The sequence below is a fragment of the Nerophis ophidion genome, linkage group LG20, assembly GCF_033978795.1.
Source record: "Nerophis ophidion isolate RoL-2023_Sa linkage group LG20, RoL_Noph_v1.0, whole genome shotgun sequence".
Classification (NCBI taxonomy): Eukaryota; Metazoa; Chordata; class Actinopteri; order Syngnathiformes; family Syngnathidae; genus Nerophis; species Nerophis ophidion.
The window spans coordinates 44,872,428-44,891,382 of NC_084630.1; the positions used below are offsets into that span (position 1 = coordinate 44,872,428).

The 18,955-nt window shown below is 40.3% G+C and overlaps 1 protein-coding gene across 3 annotated transcripts in view; it reads left to right on the forward strand.

The window, feature by feature from the left end:
• rgs12b (regulator of G protein signaling 12b) overlaps positions 1-18,955 on the forward strand; it is a 137,642-nt gene that overhangs the window by 18,018 nt on the left and 100,669 nt on the right. For all 3 annotated transcript variants that reach the window (XM_061881361.1, XM_061881362.1, XM_061881360.1), the window contains exon 4: positions 778-1,734. In XM_061881361.1, the coding sequence (XP_061737345.1) occupies positions 778-1,734 (957 nt within the window). The remainder of the gene's footprint in view (positions 1-777; positions 1,735-18,955) is intronic.

The window sequence follows — 18,955 nt, forward strand, 5'->3', positions numbered from 1 at the left end:
GCTCGACATCCATTGCTTTCGGTCCCCTAGAAGGGGGGGGGGTTGCCCACATCTGCGGCCCTCTCCAAGGTTTCTCATAGTCAGCATTGTCACTGGCGTCCCACTGGATGTGAATTCTCCCTGCCCACTGGGTGTGAGTTTTCCTTGCCCTTTTGTGGGTTCTTCCGAGGATGTTGTAGTCGTAATGATTTGTGCAGTCCTTTGAGACATTTGTGATTTGGGGCTATATAAATAAACATTGATTGATTGATTGATGATACATGTAGCTTGTTACTGCCCATCACTGCATCTGGGTTAGGGTTATCAAACTGTACCATATTTGATTCCTTGTTACACATGACATCAGGTCCGGTTGCAGACCTTGGACCGTCTCAATCAGTCAAGCAGTCAATCACTCAGAGCAGACTCAGCCAAACTGCTTCTAGATAATGTTTGGCCTGATCTGTATAAAAAACATGGGCCTCGCTTGGATGAATTAATGTAGATAGACACCACTAGATGGCTTTAATTTCTTTACCATGCCACACAGTATGTTTTGCAGCACAGAAGACATGACATCTGTTGAGCTGAATTTTAAAGTAGAGTTTAAAGAAAACGAGAAGGCGAGTGAATGCCAAATGTGATACTGTTCTATCGACAACATTCTAAACATTTTTGTAATACAGATTTTGTTGTACCGTATATGATTTCAATTATAAATAATCATTAAGGAACACTATATGAGGATTATAATAGTTTGGCAAATATTTAATGTGGTCTTTGTCTTGTTTTGCTCAGGTGCATTTGGGCATAGCCAGAAGGTTTGGCTTTGAATGCACCCCTGACCCGGACACTGGAGGCTGTCTGGAATTCCCACCCAGTTCTCAGCCCCTCCTACACTTTGTGTCTGTTCTCTACCGGGACATGGGGGACAACATTGAGGGGGTCCGTGCCCGAGCCTTTCACGATCCGGATAACGATGCCCAACAGAACCACAGCACCAGCAGCAACAGCGATAGCGGGATCGGTAACTTTTTACCTGAGGAGAAGAGCAACAGAGTGCTGTTAGTTGACCTTGGAGGGTCGGCTAACCACAATCATGTCTCCGGGCCACGCCACTGGGACAGCCCACCTTCCTCCCAGCAGGCTTGGAGCCCCACCTTAGGGGTTGCAGCCTCCCACCCGCCTCCCCCACCGCCCGCTATAAGAAATGGCCACTACCGCCATGAACCGTACCTGGCTGACCTGCCTCATCCCCTCCCGCTGGCCTACCCTGATGTCCCGGCTAGACATGTTCGAGGTGCACACCCCAATCACTACTCACAAGGGAAGTGGGGAGGAGCTGTCGGAGGCGGGGACAAGAGGGGGGCCGGAGGAGGGGCGGAGCCACAGCGTTGGCTGCCAGTCCACGTGCTGAGAGACTGGCATCAGCAACATCACCAACTCCAGGGTCTGAGCAGCGATCAGGAGTCGTACGCTGAATCCACCGACGGGTGGTCATCAGCTAATTGCAGCACTCTACCTCCACCCATGAGTAAGATCCCTGCCGACCGCTACCGGGCCCCACTGGTCCCCGGGGAACACCTGCCACCACCTGGAGGGAGCCAGCCTGTACCTCCCTTGCAGGCCCAGACCCACACTCAGCGGCTGGTTGCTCAGAAAGATGAGTGGGCCAAGAAGCTCTTTGGTGCTGGGGACAGGGAAAGGAGTGGAAACGAGAAGAAACAAGGAGGCGCCAAAGATGCTGAGAAAAAGGTAAGAATTTAATTCACTTCATTTATTTATTTGGATTTCCTCTAAATGTATCTTTGCACATTTGGAGAAGCTGTGTTAGAACACGGGAAACCCAGACAGCAAGTAGTCTCCTCCATGCTGCTGTGGAAATTTTCTTTAAATACAGTCCGTCCAGGTGCAGTTTATTGAGGTTATAAATCCATCTGAGTTCATGCCAGTGCTTCCCATCTCCCTCTCGCTCTGAATGCCCCCTATTCAACTCCAGTCGTGTCTCTCTCACTGACCTGTCAAACCTTTCGTCCGCCTGAAAAGTTTCCTGACCTGTGTCGACCCCACCAAACGTCATATCGAATATTGAGAGCTGGGTACTCTGCCCAGACTACCTATGTTGATGAGTTATTTAGTCCACTGCTCCAGTATCAGATCATACATAATGCACCAGGCAGACATACGTCTTGACAGGAAAAACACCTGTTTCACTTTGTAATACGTTCCACTAAAGTGGGTTTCAAATTGGTTCCTATGGACTAAATGTCTGATGTAAGCCCATGTATAGTTACCGGTACTGTACTTTTTTATACTTCCATGTACGATGATTAGACTGGGCCACACTTGAATGTACACGTTTTTTAAAGACAAATTAGCTTTATAGACATAAGCCACAAGAACAAGTTTTTTTTGGGGGGGTGAATGCGTTGTATATTAATATTCATACTTACTAATGAGTCAATCAGTCTAAAGTGGACATTATTAATCTTTTGTTAACAAAAATGTTTTAATCTAATTCAACAAATGTAATTTGAGGGATTGTGTGGGTATATTTAATGAAGTGACCCATCTGTGTATATTTTACAATTGTTTATTTTGATTAGATTTGTGTGGCAGAACAGAGTTTCATTAAAGTGCAATGTGAATGATCTGCATTTATTAGAAATGCCATGCAGAAAAAAAGTGTTGTTTATTTCAACTATTATTGTCCTCCCTTCCTAAAAACAAGCAAATGGCTGCACCCGCTTCTCCTTGTCTAGCTCTATTGCCAAATAAAGAACATCAAATATTCACCCCAAATGTATTAGATGTTGCCCCAAAAATTTTTTTTTAAATAATATATATGTATGACATTATAAAAAAGCCTCTAAAGTCTTAGGAAATGATAACATTGTTGAAACGGCAGTTTAAGGCTGCAACTATTATTCAATAAAATTGGTTAAATCTGTTAGAAAAAAGCTTTTATTTATATGCTAATTTAGTGAGTGTACAATAAAAATGGATGATATCTGAACTGCATGGAACTCCTGGAACTATAAATACGCGGACATTGGCTTTGCTTTTGACATGCTACTGATTAGCGATTTCAACACCTCCAAATTTGTTACTGAAAATACAACTACAATCAAACGGCTGGTGCGTAATTGGTACAATAGTTACGGTATTAACCCTTTTTAGGGCGCAACAAAATACCAGATCCACATGGCCGATACAACAGAAAACAGTGGTGTGTGGGTGCCTTGATCCGATGTATAAGGTGCAATTTCAATCTAGATGATGTGCTTTTATCAGAAAAAAAAATAAAAAAAATTGATTATTTCAAATATTTCCCCTACAATTATAAGGTTGTCCAATTAATGAGTCTTACAACAACTCAGGACTCAATATTCTGATTCTTGAGGTGACGATGCAAATCAGAATCAATTCTCGATTCAAACCCATCCCTGCTATACAGTGAGTCCAGGTTAGCTTTGCCTCGTTCCTTACGAACGTGAGTGAGGAATGCACTACCGACCTGATAAGACCTGATAAGTCTGAAAGACAAAGAGATGATACAGTATAATCTACTCACTGATGCTACCCGGTGGTTGTTTGACCACACAGCAGCTAGTCCTGGATAGTCCCACTCCATAATGCTTCAGTCACATGCAGGATTCTCACAGGAATGAAGCAAAAATACCGCCTTAGCTTTATGGTTTGGTATAAAATTATGATAAAATCTTATCAACACAGGTTTATAGGTTGCTAAAGCTCTTTTGGCTGCTGACAAATGACATACATTTGCAGCAAGTTGGCCAGAAATGGTTTAAAAAGTGTCTTTTAAAAAGTTGATTCTGGAAAAAAAAAAGAAAAAATAGGATTGTAAAAATGTTGAATCGATTTAGGATTTTCCACACCCCTAATAAATACACATTGAGGCCTATAAAAGTGTGTATCCCATTATTCCATTTATCAAACAAGCTAATGGATATATTAGTCACTTATTAAAATAATCAGTAGCTGCAATATAATGTCCAACATTGTGGAAAGTCAAAGTTCTGTCTCAACCATTGTTAAGACAAAGCTGTAAATGGACACTTTCTTGTTATAATGAACCATACTGTCGCTTCCTTCTGGTCCGAGGGACCCCAGGCCACAATTAGAGGAAGTGTTCCAAGGCCAGGGGGCCAGGGGAGGTTCTGACAGTCACAGGAAGTGGGACTTTTTTTAGACCAATATCCTTCATGGGGGGAGAAAGACACAGCTTGAGGGGCTTTTGGAGTCATGACAGGTGGTCGAGATAAGATGCTGATCCTACTGTGAAAATCTGAGCTTTTCTGGAGTCTGTTCTTAATTCACATTTCAGTCAGCTGTAAGGAAATTTGTTCTTGCTTTGCCACAGAATGGCGCTGATTCACTAACTTTAATTGACACCATTTAGGGAAGGTTTTCTACCGCTTGTCCCTCTTGGGGTAGCGGGGGTGCTGGAGCCTATCCCAGCTGCATTCGGGCGGAAGGCGGTGTACACCCTGGACAAGTCGCCACCTCATCGCAGGGCCAACACAGATAGACAGACAACTTTCACACTCACATTCACACACTAGGGCCAATTTAGTGTTGCCAATCAACCTATCCCCAGGTGCATGTCTTTGGAAGTGGGAGGAAGCCTGAGTACCCGGAGGGAACCAATGGGTATCTTTTATTTCTGATAATAAATGTCAAATATTTCAAAATATTTTCATAGAGAGCCACGTCACAGTTGCAACTACCCTCAGAGGGTAAACATGAATGATATAACCATATATATGTAGAGCAGGGATAGTCAACTAAATTATTTTGGGGGCCACATTTCTACAAAGATAAGGACTGAGGGGGCATAATTCTCCGTTCACACTTATTGGTATTTTGTGGATTCCTGGGAACCAGTGTCCTTTACAGGGGACATTTGAACTTTGGTCTATTTATTTTGTCAGAGTTGCGGATTTTTGTGATAGTGTAAATGGAGTACATACTTGTTGGTCACAAAAAACATTCATGAAGTTTGGTTCTTTTATGAATTTATTATGGGTCTACTGAAAATTTGACCAAATCTGCTGCGTCAAAAGTATACATACATACAGCAATGTTAATATTTGGTTACATGTCCCTTGGCAAGTTTCACTGCAATAAGGCGCTTTTGGTTGCAATCCACAAGCTTCTGGCAAGCTTTTGGTTGAATTTTTGACCACTCCTCTTGGCAAAATTGGCGCAGTTCAGCTAAATTTGTTGGTTTTCTGACATGGACTTGTTTCTTCAACATTGTCCACATGTTTAAGTCAGTACTTTGGGAAGGCCTTTCTAAAACCTGAATTCTAGCCTGATTTAGCCATTCCTTTACCACTTTTGACGTGTGTTTGGGGTCATTGTCCTGTTGGAACACTCAACTGCGCCCAGGACCCAACCTCCGGGCTGATAATTTTAGATTGTCCTGAAGAATTTGGAGGCAATTCTCCTTTTTCATTGTCCCATTTACTCTCTGTAAAGCACCAGTTCCATTGGCAGCAAAACAGACCCAGAGCATAATACTACCACCGTCATGCTTGACAGTAGGATGGTGTTCCTTGGACTAAAGGCCTCGCCTTTGCTCTTCCAAACGTATTGCTGGATATTGTGGCCAAACAGCTCAACTTTTGTTTCAACTGACCAAAGAATTTTCCTCCAGAAGGTCCTATCTTTGTTCATGTGGTGTCAGAAAACCAACAAATGTAGCTGAACTGCACCAATTTTGTCAAGAAGAATGGTCAAACATTCAACCAGGGGCTTGCCATAAGCTTGTGGATGGCGACCAAAAGTGCCTTATTGCAGTGAAACTTGCCAAGGGACATAACCAAATATCAACATTGCTTTATGAATACTATTGATTCAACAGATTTGCTCACATTTTCAGTAGACCCATAAAAAATTCATAAAAGAACCAAACTTCATGAATGTTTTTTGTGACAAACAAGTATGTGCTCCAATCACTCTATCACAAAAAAAAAAAAATAAGAGTTGTAGAAATGATTGGAAACTTAAGACAGCCATGACATTATGTCAAGTTTTAGTAAACTTTTGACCACGACTATATATCAAGGATTCTTAACCTTTTAACTTTGGGCCTCAACTTTATCAGTACAGAGGGAGCCCGGGGCCCACTGAAATATTAATGATAATGACAAACATTTTTATTTATTATACATAAACTAGCACATACAACAACATGCAGAACGAGGCTTAGGTCAGGCTGATTATAGAATAAATATTACAATCATAAATAATATAACATACTGAAAAAGAAGGGACTCATAAATTGACGATTGAACTGATTAAAATGTGTTATATCAATTCTAACTAAATTGATAATAAGTAAATAGTATATATATACGTATACGGACTCAGTCTACGGACTGGTGCAATACTACCCCATGTGGTGGAAAAGTGTAGTACAACTGAGTTTAGCTGGGGCTCAAACAGACCACAGGTCAGAAACAGATATTTTTCGGCAGACTTCTCGAGGGCAATATGATTAAAAAACACTGATCTATTTGACAGCGCTGTTGTGATGGTAGGAATCTTCTGCAAAAATTACGCCAGTTGAATAGCCCTGATGTGGAGTGCAATTGCCTCAAGGTATTAAACATTTGCCACTTAATCTGATTGTTTGCCAACAAACACATGATTTGGTCATCACAAGTCAAGATGACAAGTAAAAGATCAGCAGTTGCGGAATTTATTTATAAAAGAAAACCTGAAGAGCTTGTTGCATCAAATATTGAAAAATATATTCAGTTAAGAAGCACTGCGGCTGCATGAGCTGCATGCAGTTCCGTCAAAGCTGAAATACATTTAGCAAGAAAGATGATTATTATTTCCAAGCACTTAGAATAATGTGGGGTTCCAAATGTGGGCCTTGAGTTTGACACTATCTGCTAAATTGTCATTGTGTTGCATAGCATTAGGTTAACCTGCACAATTTAATGTAGCTGTAAAAAGAAGGAAGTTGCTTGCTTAACGTTGATTAAAACTGTGAAATAAATAATAATTGACGTTATGTTGACATTATTCATGTGTTTGAGCAAGATAGACAAGTTGCATAGATACAAGGCTGATACCTTCAACTCAGATGAACAAAAAACATGCTTTCTGAATGTATTCTGCTACTCAATAGTATAGTCTACATAATGCTCTAACTAATTAGCAGTAATCACTAGAGGGCAGCATTAAGCAGTGGCCTATGTCTCTTACTGCCTCCTGATTAATGGCTTTACTGAGGGGACAGTACTTACAGTCCTCAAGCACAAACAGTGTTGTATTAAAAGTGGTACATCCATGTGTGAAGGCAACACAAGACTTCTGTTTGGTTTAAGGGGTTACATCATCACCAATAAAACTTGATGACACAGTGGCTAATGCAATGCACATTTTAGGCCGCAGTTTATGACATATGCTCACTTTTTGGGTTAAGTCATTCCAGTTAATGGTTTGCCACGGCAGTAGTAAATAAGTCCATATATCTTTCATCATGCATCCGTCTTATTCTTTGCCGGACTGTCTTTCCCAACCGACATTTTGTTACTACAGCATTACGTCCTTCATTATTTGTGAATCCGTAGATGGTTTCCCAGTTTGCTTGTGGTTGTGTATGCGATAACACAGGACTGCACATGCCTGTGTCTAAGATGTGGAATTTAACATTTCAGTGGAGGAAAAAAAAAAAGCGAAAGCACTTACATAAATGGACTCGCCTCCGCACGAGCACAAGGCCATACATATTGTGAGCAATTCAGGACACCTGACCATTTAAAGGAGGTGACTTGACATTTAAAAGGACCCACTCTCAGTGGAGATAATAGTGGCCATCCTTTCTTGGCTGTAGATCAAACTAGAAACCAAATAAATGGCTCCAATTTGACACTAATAACAATAACGTGATTATCAACATACTGAAATCTAACTTGATCCTATTCAAATATAGTGTGTTTGAGAGTATATTTAGCTTTATCTCGGTGTTAATAATTAACATATATGTAGTTAGTAGAGGTGCTGAAAAAAATCCATAATAATAATAATTACCGGATTTTCCGAATACAGTACAGGCCAAAAGTTTGGACACCAATTCTGGTTCAATGTGTTTTCTTTATTTTAATGACTATTCACATTGCAGATTGTCACTGAAGGCATCAAACCTATGAATGAAAAAAGGTGAAATAGCCGAGAACATGTTTTATATTGTAGTTTCTTCAAAATAGCCACCCTTTGCTCTGATTACTACTTTGCACACTCTTGGCATTCTCTCGATGAAACAAGTGAAGTTTTCACTTCAAAGGTGTGCCTTGTCAGGGTTGATTAGTGGAATTTCTTGCTTTATCAATGGGGTTGAGACCATCAGTTGGGTTGTGAATGAGAAGATGTGTCCAAACGTTTGGCTTGTACTGTATATACAACGTGAAAGGAGTTATTTACATACCTTAATTGTTTCCAAACAGTGTCTGTAACACAGCAGTAGAACAGCTGATCAAACAAAAAAAAACGTCATCGTCAGACCCACTAGCTGTGGATGCTAGGACCTCAATCAGCTAAACAGACTTTCGTAACTCCATGGTAACATCTTGGAGAGTTTACTGAGGAATTTGTAAAAAAAAAAAGGAACAATACAAAACGAATGCCATAGTAAGTTAATAATACTAACACAGACACTCATAAATGTGTTAGCATATAAGCTCATGCTAACGATGCTTGCCGCATTACATTAAGATGGCACATAAAAATATGCATGAAAACACTCACACAGACATCCCACGTGGGACCGTTTAGTAAGTAAGAGTTGTTTTAGTTATACTGCAAAATTTAAAAACATTGCTTGGAGTGATGAATAAAAAATCCATATGAGTAGAAAATGCTGTAGACTATTAGAAGACGGAGCAGCACTTGTACTTCCAGTTCAAAGCTTTAAACAGCAGGAAACACAGAACTCATCCAAAAGATGGCGCTACAGCACACACAATAACACTCAGTTTCATTGTATTTGGAATGTGTTTTATGAAAAATCCATAAACTCGCCGCACCATTTTAAAAGCTGCATGGTGCAAAACGTTGGAAAAAGTAGGAATTTACTATATTCAATCTGAGAGGGGCCAATGGTAGAAAATGGATGGATTTTATTTTTTTAAGAATACATTTTTTGAAAATAAATCTTTCCGAACGTCTCCACGTTTACTCGCTGCACATACCTCTTTTGCCACTAAACTCAGATACACAGTGGGGAAGGAATTTACATGACCCCATTTTTGGGTTGATCTCTCGTGAGACGAAGGGGGCGGTGCAGTCTGCTGAAAATGATGGAAAGCGCCACTCTACATAGCAACTGACACTGTAGTCAATGTTAGAATTGCCACAAAACACATATTGCAGAATAGAGGATATGTTTATTTTGTTATTTTTCAGTCCAAAATGTTGACACACACGTAGGACGGCAAATTATCTGTTCATTGTATGTCTTTAAAGCACATTTGCCTCCTCTCTCAGAGCCATTTGTGCGTAACTGTGCTAAATATAAATGCAAAACAGTGACTGTAGAACAATGTTATCCTTGATAAATCACATTGCAAGAGCTCAATTATATATTTTCAATCCTCCCTGAATCGTGGGCAATCTAATGATCAGCATATATTCTCCATATTCATAAAGACAGACACGCTAAATGGATTGCGTTTTTTAATTAAGACACACAATCCACTGCGCACAAGCTGAGTAGATCAACTTTGCGTGCACTATCAAGTGTGCATGTTTTAATACATACACACTTTTAGTAAATAAGACTATATCTAAAAAAAAAAAAAAAAGCTTTATATTTTTTGTAAACTTCTCATACATTTGATGTGAACATTTGTTATCCTCTGTTTGCTCACCTGCCGGCACCTAGACTTAGACAAATTTGAAGTGGGTGCAGCCATTTGTTTATTTTCAGAGAACACAGCTGCCACAATGCCGCAAGGGAGGAATATAGGAAAGACTTGGTGTATGTCTTACTATGGAGACTGTCTGACGTGACAGACATGTTGTTAGCCTAGTTCAGGGGTCAGCAACCCGCGGCTCTCGAGCCGCATGCAGCTCTTTAGTGCCGCCCTAGTGGCTCCCTGGAGCATTTTTAAAAAAGAATTGAAAAAGGAAAAAGATGAGGGGAAACTTTTTGTTTTTGTTTTAGTATGTTTTTTGTTTGAGGACAAACATGACACAAACCTTACCAATTGTTAGAAAGCCCACTGTTTAATATGTTTGTGTTTATGCTTCACTGATGAGAGTATTTGGTGAACATCGTTTTGTCCTAGTAATTTCGGCGGTTCTTGAACTCTCCATAGTGTGTTTACATGTAAAATTTTCCACTCCTTCTTTGTCTCATTTTGTCCACCAAAAGTTTCATGCTGTGCGTGAATGCACAATGGTGCGCTTTGTTGATTGTTATTGACTTTTTGGAGTGCTATTCAGGTATATTTGGTCAGTGCATGACTGCAAGCTAATTAATGCTAACCTGCTATTTAGGCTAGCTGTATGTACATATTGCATCATTGTGCCTCAGTTGTAGGTATATTTGAGCTCATTTGATATTTTACAGTTATCGTCTTTGTATATAATTTAGTTTTGCATGTCTCATGACACATTATCTGTATGTAATATTGGCTGCATTTCAGATAGGTGTTTGTGTGCAATGTTGTTCCAGACCACAGCAAATATTACCTAGCTTGCCAAAGATTGTAATATCTGTATGTAATATTGGCTGCATTTCAGATAGGTGTTTGTGTGCCATGTTGTTCCAGACCACAGCAAATATTACCTAGCTTGCCAAAGATTGTAATACATCTATTCAAATAAGACAGCCTGCTGTTTCCTTTAACTTGGACACACACATTTATACATATGGAAATAAAAAACAGTAATTTCCAGGACTTATCTCACATTCTGAGTAGCCTCTTGGTGGCAGAGGGTTAGTGCGTCTGCCTCACAATACGAAGGTCCTGCAGTCCTGGGTTCAAATCCAGGCTCGGGATCTTTCTGTGTGGAGTTTGCATGTTCTCCCCGTGAATGCGTGGGTTCCCTCTGGGTACTCCGGCTTCCTCCCACTTCCAAAGACATGCACCTGGGGATAGGTTGATTGGCAACACTAAATTGGCCCTAGTGTGTGAATGTGAGTGTGAATGTTGTCTGTCTATCTGTGTTGGCCCTGCGATGAGGTGGCGACTTGTCCAGGGTGTACCCCGACTTCCGCCCGATTGTAGCTGAGATAGGCGCCAGCGCCCCCCGCGACCCCAAAAGGGAATAAGCGGTAGAAAATGGATGGATGGATTATAATGATGTAAAAATGTTTAGAATAAATATTATGTTTCAACATTTCTGTCAACGAAGATTTGCTTCAGCCTGCAACACAGTCTTGTTGATAGTAGGCTAGTATAGCTAATTGAGGCCCTTACGTCATGTGTTGCCTTCGTTATAAGACTTATAAACGGCTTTTTATTTATTGCGGCTTGAGACGGATTTGTTTTCTGTATTTTTGGTCAAATATGGCTCTTTCAACATTTTGGGTTGCCGACCCCTGGCCTATTTAGTCAAGTTTTAGTTGTACTCCAGTGAATCTCGGAGTGTCTCACAGAATTCATTGTCCAAGATCCTTTAGTGCTCATCATAGTGGTAAAAATAGCAGAATAATGCTGTAAATGTCCCAACAAAACTTAAGGATGTATGTAGCATGAACATAAGCATGTAATGTTGTCAACTTAGCAATGTTGAAAGATTACTTTTGGAGTTTGCCAATATACTTGTGGCGGTGGGAACGTGGCTAAGGGTGTGATGGGCTATTAGAATAGAATAGAATGTACTTTATTGATCCCTGGGCGAAATTTTGCATTTTTTCAGCACTATTGATGTCAATATGCTGTTATCATATAATTGGCATAATCGGCAATGATGCATATACATACCATCTTTAAAAAGGCTAAAAAAAAGGCTATATATATATTTGAAAACAAATTGCTGTTATTAGTAACATATACATATATTTTTTATATTGTTTTACTCTACGTCTCAATTGTTGCAGCTTATTTTATTACTACAATGTAACACAGGCTATACTTTGTACATCCCTTGTTTATTGACATATATTAATTTGCTATCTCTGAATGAAAAAATCTAGTTTGCCAAAAATGTAAAATGTCTTTTAAATTGTGGAGGAACATTTTTTTTTTTAGGTTGTTTATTGATATTCTCCTGAATTGAAGGCCTACTGAAAGCCACTACTACCGACCACGCAGTCTGATAGTTTATATATCAATGATGAAATATTAACATTGCAACACATGCCAATACGGCCTGTTTAGTTTACTAAATTGCAATTTTAAATTTCCCGCGGAGTTTCTTGTTGAAAACGTCGCGGAATGATGACGCGTGCTCGTGACGTCACGGACTGTCAAGAAATATTAGCGCAGCACTATTTGCGGCTAAAAGTCGTCTCTTTTCATCGCGCAATTAAACAGTATTCTGGACATCTGTGCTGCTGAATCTTTTGCAATTTGTTCAATTAATAATGGAGAAGTGAAAGTAGACAGATGGCGTTGGGAAGCTTTAGCCTTTAGCCACACAAACACACGGTGATTCCTTGTTTAAAATTCCCGGAGGTGAAGCTTTACTATGGATCAGAGCGGTCAAGCGAACATGGTTCCCGACCACTTGTCAACTGGCAGGTTTCGGTGAGAAAATTGTGTTAAAAAGTCGCCTCTTACCGGAGATCTGTGGAGTTTGCGCCGTCAATGTATCTGCCGTGACTTCCCTCAGACACTGGCCTCCGACTATCAGGTACTATTTAATCTCACTAAAACACTAGCAACACAATAGAAAGATAAGGGATTTCCCAGAATTATCCTAGTAAATGTGTCTAAAAACATCTGAATCTGTCCCAATGCAATCGCCTTTTTTTTTTTTTTTTTTACTTTTTTTTTTTTTTTTTCTAGTCCTTCGCTATCAATATCATTATCAACGAATCTTTCATCCTCGCTCAAATTAATGGGGAAATTGTCGTTTTCTCGGCCCGAATAGCTCTTGCAGCTGGAAGCTCCCATTAAGAACAATGTGAGGACGTGAGGAGCCCTCACCCTTGTGATGTCATCGTCTGCGACTTCTGGTAAAGGCAAGGCTTTTTTATCAGCACCAAAAGTTGTGAACTTTATCGTGGATGTTCTCTACTAAATCCTTTCAGCAAAAATATGGCAATATCGCGAAATGATCAAGTATGACACATAGAATGGATCTGCTATCCCCGTTTAAATAAGAAAATCTCATTTTTATAGGCCTTTAAGCTACAGTAAAAGTAAGCACACAAAGGAAAGTAAATTAATATACTTATGAAGTGCACATACATGTAGGAATCATGTGAATTTAATTATACAGTCTGTTATAAACTGATGAGAATCTAAACAATTATACGGGAAGCAGGTTGGCTCTAGTGCTGTTAGCTTAATGCTAAAGTACAACAGACAAGCTCTTTGAAAGGCTAATGAAAATTAGCACAGCCTGACTTATGCAAATGTTTATTAGATTAGATTTCAACGGTCAGTCAGTGTATCATTTGACATTATTGGATCCTAATACAAAACCTTATTGTTTCAAAAAAAGCTTAAAAAATAATAATAATAAAACATAAGATTATAATTTGTCTTTTTTTTTCCAACTCGTGGCGGCTCGCCACAAATAAATGAATATATGGGAAACACTGCATTTGTCTTTCTGTCCACGTGGGGGTATGGTCTCTCGCTGGCTTGGGGGTTGGCTGTCTCCTGCTTCTCCCGTGCCTTGTCCTGTGCCAGGCACGTCTGTCTATGGCCTACCGCTGACCTGCCGGGCAGCACTGTGGGCCTGACTCTGGGGGTCCTGTCGCTGGCCGGCCTGCCTGCGTGGAGCCGTTAAACCTGCTGTTTTTGGTTGGGCTCTCCAGGTGGCTGGGGCCATACTTTGGCTCCCGCACTTATTGGGACACAAATATACTGTACATACAAACACACATTTAACGCACATACACACAATTATTCACACATATATACATACATACGTACATTATTTCATACATACATACACATATAGATACTTATGCACATACACAGAAACATACAATCGCATATACATATCGAAGTACAGTACATACATTTACACACACACGGTAAATATATATATATATATATATATATATATCCATCCATCCATCCATTTTCTACCGCTTATTCCCTTTCGGGATCGCGGGGGGCGCTGGCGCCTATATATATATATATATATATATATATATATATATATATATATATATATATATATATATATATATATATATATATATATATATATATATATATCGGATGCCAATACAACAACTTACCAGCAAAAAACTGGGTAAAACACAGCACACTGATAAAGCTTAACCTATTTTTACTATAACAATTTACAAGGTTAAAATAGTTCACTTCTCTTTCTTCCCCTCCTTTTATCTGCTTTCTTTTGTAATTCAAGTTTAATTTCTGGGTTATTCCTATCTACTATAGTAACTTGTTCTTTGCTATCATTTGTTGTATCATATTTGTACTTATCATATTTGCTGACGTTGTTCTGTTGGTGTTGTTTTTGTTTTTTGTTGTTGTTGTCTCTTTCTTTTTCCTCCTTTCTATCCCCTCCTGCTCTGGTCCGGCTGTGCCAAACATTAAATAAATCAATTTTATAAATTAAATACAAATAAGGCAACAAGAGAAGTATCCTACCTTTCTCTTTTTTAAAGTAAATCTGTACAGCAGATATGGGCATTTACATCAATAATAATATTATTTGCCTGAGTGGCTGGACATGACAAAACAAAATCAGTTTTCAGGTACGTCTCTCATAATCTACCGCACAGTTAGAGGAAAAATTGGAAATCGATACACTACCCTGTGGGGATGGGAAGATGAACTGTTTTTTATTTGACCCCGGACATGCGCATGTGAGATATTAATGCATCAGTAGAGCAGCTTTAACGGCTGTGCTGTAAGGGAAACACTTTGAGGCTCATCGGATATTACCTCGAATTTTGCCACCTCAAAATTGATTTTAAAACTTTATTTTAGTCGGAGCGACAAGAATTGTGGGTAGGCCTACATACGTAACAACAGCAATAACAAGGCAAGCATGACTGAGCCGATACACATTCACACTCCACACTTCTAAATCTATTGTTTGGCAACATTATGAGTTTTATGTCACGCCTGTAAATCAGGTTTATGTTTGGTCATGTTATGTTTTGTTTTTTGGACGTTCAGCTCTTGCTTTTACACTTCCTGGTTTGTTTTTGTTACCATGACAACTCATTGATTTTCACCTGGTCTCCTAGTCACGCCCCGGTCCTCAGCTCTCACACCTGTTTCCAATTACCACAGCCAGTATAAGTCATTTGTTTTCTGTTCCTCGGCCTGGGAACTTTACTTGCCTACCTACCTACTTACCGGACTTTGTATTGAACCCTCATGACCACGCACTTACCTATCCTTGCCGACCTTCATGCCTTGCCATGCTGTTTATTGTTTTGACAACCCCACGTAAGATTTATGTTTGTATTTATGCCTCAGTGCAAGTTTTTGGTTTGTTTTGTGTCATAGATAGTATATTTTGTTTATTTGTACATAGTCATGCCATTGTGCTGTTTTGTTTGGAGTTTAGTCTAGTTTATTATCCGCCATTCTGCGCGTCCTTTGTTTTCCTGTTTTTGTATTGTAGTGTTTAAATAAATTAATCATGTACTTACACTTACGTCTCGCTCGTGCAAATCATCCTTTGCGTAGAAGAAGCAAAACAAATCCAAGTCAAAGTCCTGACATTTTACAAGAGAAACGACGACATAGAATCAAGAGGTATCTTGAATGTTTCAGATATTTGTTTGTGAATCAAGTTGTATATAGTTTTGAGTAGTGACTAGGGATGTCCATCCCTACATTTCTGTCATTGTCAGACTATTACCAGGGAATAATATATGTGTATTAATTTGATGGAGATTTTTATGAAGATCTGTGATTAATCAATCAAATTTAAATTAGCATAAGAAACTCCTTGTGTTGTAGCAATCAAAATTTTGGTGATCATATATGCACCTTGCCGTGAGTGTGGTCATATTATGTTTTCTACATTTAAAACCCTGCCTTGTATTGGAGGTCCATCCATCCATCCATCTACTTCCGCTTATCCGAGGTCGGGTCGCGGGGGCAGCAGCCTAAGCAGGGAAACCCAGACTTCCCTCTCCCCAGCCACTTCGTCTAGCTCTTCCCGGGGGATCCCGAGGCATTCCCAGGCCAGCCGGGAGTCTTCCCAACGTGTCCTGGGTCTTCCCCGTGGCCTCCTACTAGCTGGACTTGCCCTAAACACATCCCTAGGGAGGCGTTTGGGTGGCATCCTGACCAGATGCCCGAACCACCTCATCTGGCTCCTCTCCATGTGAAGGAGCAGCGGCTTTACTTTGAGTTCCTCCCGGATGACAGAGCTTCTCACCCTATCTCTAAGGGAGAGACCCGCCACACGGCGGAGGAAACTCATTTGGGCCGCTTGTACCCGTGATCTTATCCTTTCGGTCATGACCCATAGCTCATGACCATAGGTGAGGATGGGAACGTAGATCGACCGGTAAACTGAGAGCTTTGCCTTCTTCACTACAACGGATCGGTACAATGTCCGCATTACTGAAGACGCCGCACCGATGTTATAACGTGGCATGCTGTTTATAAGGAGGAAAAGCAGATGTGACGACAGGCAGTCCTCACTCAGGTCCGACTGGAAATTGGGAGAAAATTCGGGAGAATGGTTGTCCTGGGAGTTTTTTGGGAGAGGCACTTAAATTCGGGAGTCTCCCGGAAAATTCAGGAGGGTTGGCAAGTATGCTTTGAATGGATCTTCAACAAAAACGCATCATTGTAACAAAAATGTAAATTAAAAAATGTCAGCAAAACACTCGTAATAACTTCCATTGCAGGCAGATATTTGTGAAGAATAAAAACGTAGTCAGTGGAGTGAGCAGTAGAGAGAGAAAGTGTGCTGTTTGCAATGACAAACTAAGAAACACACTGTGGATGCAAAAATTCTGAGGAAAAGGTAATATTTTTGTAGATTTACAGACGAGAAACTGCAACTATTGTTCGTATTGATCTGATACCAATACCCACCTTGGTATTGATACTACTTTCCCACCCCTACAGAAAAGTCATCATTCATAAACTTGAGTACATTCCAATTGTTTAAATACCTGAACAAGTTTTTGCTTCGTCTGGTTTGGAAAGAACGCACGAAATGTGACTTCTGTGAACTTTGTCTAACTGTATCCAAGAACACCTTTTTTAAAATGTGTTGTCAACAAAAAGAAAGACATTACAGTCCATATATCTGCGTGTGAAGATTACCTCCCTATTAACTATAACAAGGACAGGGAAAACATTTACGGATTAATCTTACCTGCTTCTGAGTCCTTGGGAACCTAGAACATTCACACTCTGATTATAAGACAATATACTATGGACAAAGAGTAAGGACACCTTGGCCATCTTGTAACAACAGTTGCATGGTTTTCATACGAAACATGGACATGCGTGAAAATCCACGCGTATGCAAGTAGAAATTCAGATGTAAAGTGTTTGCACGGACAAATCTAAGCACATTTCTTTGTTACATTGCAATCAACTTGAAATTGGCAGCAGACGTGTGCATGGCTTGGCACGCCCAGACCATGCCACCTTATCAAAACATATTGAAAGTAGCCATGTGCTTGAGCTCGGAAGGGTCTGACCAATCACAAGTCAGTAAGAGGCACAACCTCCTGTTTTTTGCAGTATAAATATTTGGGTTTTTGGCACCAGCTGCTAGACTAGATCCGACCAATCTAAGTCTATGAGCATGAACTGATGAAGCCTACTCAGATGAGTAGTCTTTTAAGACAAACCAAACAGTCCAGTTGCGATTGATTGAATGCCCTGAGATGACAATGACCTGGATGAATGAGAACCTTTATAGACAAGTCAGCAGGAGGTGCTTCTTTCTCCTGTTTCGAGTACATGTCCAAGCGGTTGTTTGCCTGACATTGCCATGTCTCTAAAAACTGAATACAGATGGCTATGATGGGCACGTCTCAATCTGATGAGTAAAAGTTGCCACTTTTTTATGTGAACTGTCACCCAGCATCACCTTTGCGTGTCACAAAAGTATCCACAGCCTGTAGAAAAGTGTGTACGGCAGCTAAGGAGTTAACGTGAAGGAAGTGCACATTTCCACGTCAACGTCTGTCTTGATACATCTTAACTTACTCATGGAAAAAACTGTGGTTTTTGTGCGTATGCAAAGCTTGTTACATGAGGGCCTGGTCCATTACAGTGTGAGTGAGTGAGTGAGTGAGTGAGTGAGTGAGTGACTATGCTACTTCTACTGTACCAATTGGAACAACAAGTTACATTCACAGACAGTCTCGTTATAATGTGTATATGAGCGAGGGCTAATAGGTAAATTTGTGGCAGGCTAAATTAATTATCCATCTGTTTTCCACCGCTTCTCCCTCTCGGGGTTGCGGGGGGTGCTGGAGCTTATCTCAGCTGCATTCGGGCCAAAGGTGGGTACACCCTGGACAAGTCGCCGCCTCATTTCAGGGTCAACACAGATAGACCGACAACAATTACACTCACATTCACACACTAGGGCCAATTTAGTGTTGCCAATCAACCTATTCCCAGATGCATGTCTTTGGAGGTGGGAGGAAGCAGGAGTACCCGGAGGGAACCCATGCAGTCACGGGGAGACCATGCAAACAGAAAGATTCGTAGCCCAGAATCGAACCCAGGACCTTCGTATTGTGAGGCACATGCACTAACCCCTTTGACACCGTGCTCAATTTATCATAAATAAATACAATTATGTACAGGAAACACTGCTTTAGATCTACACGGTTTAA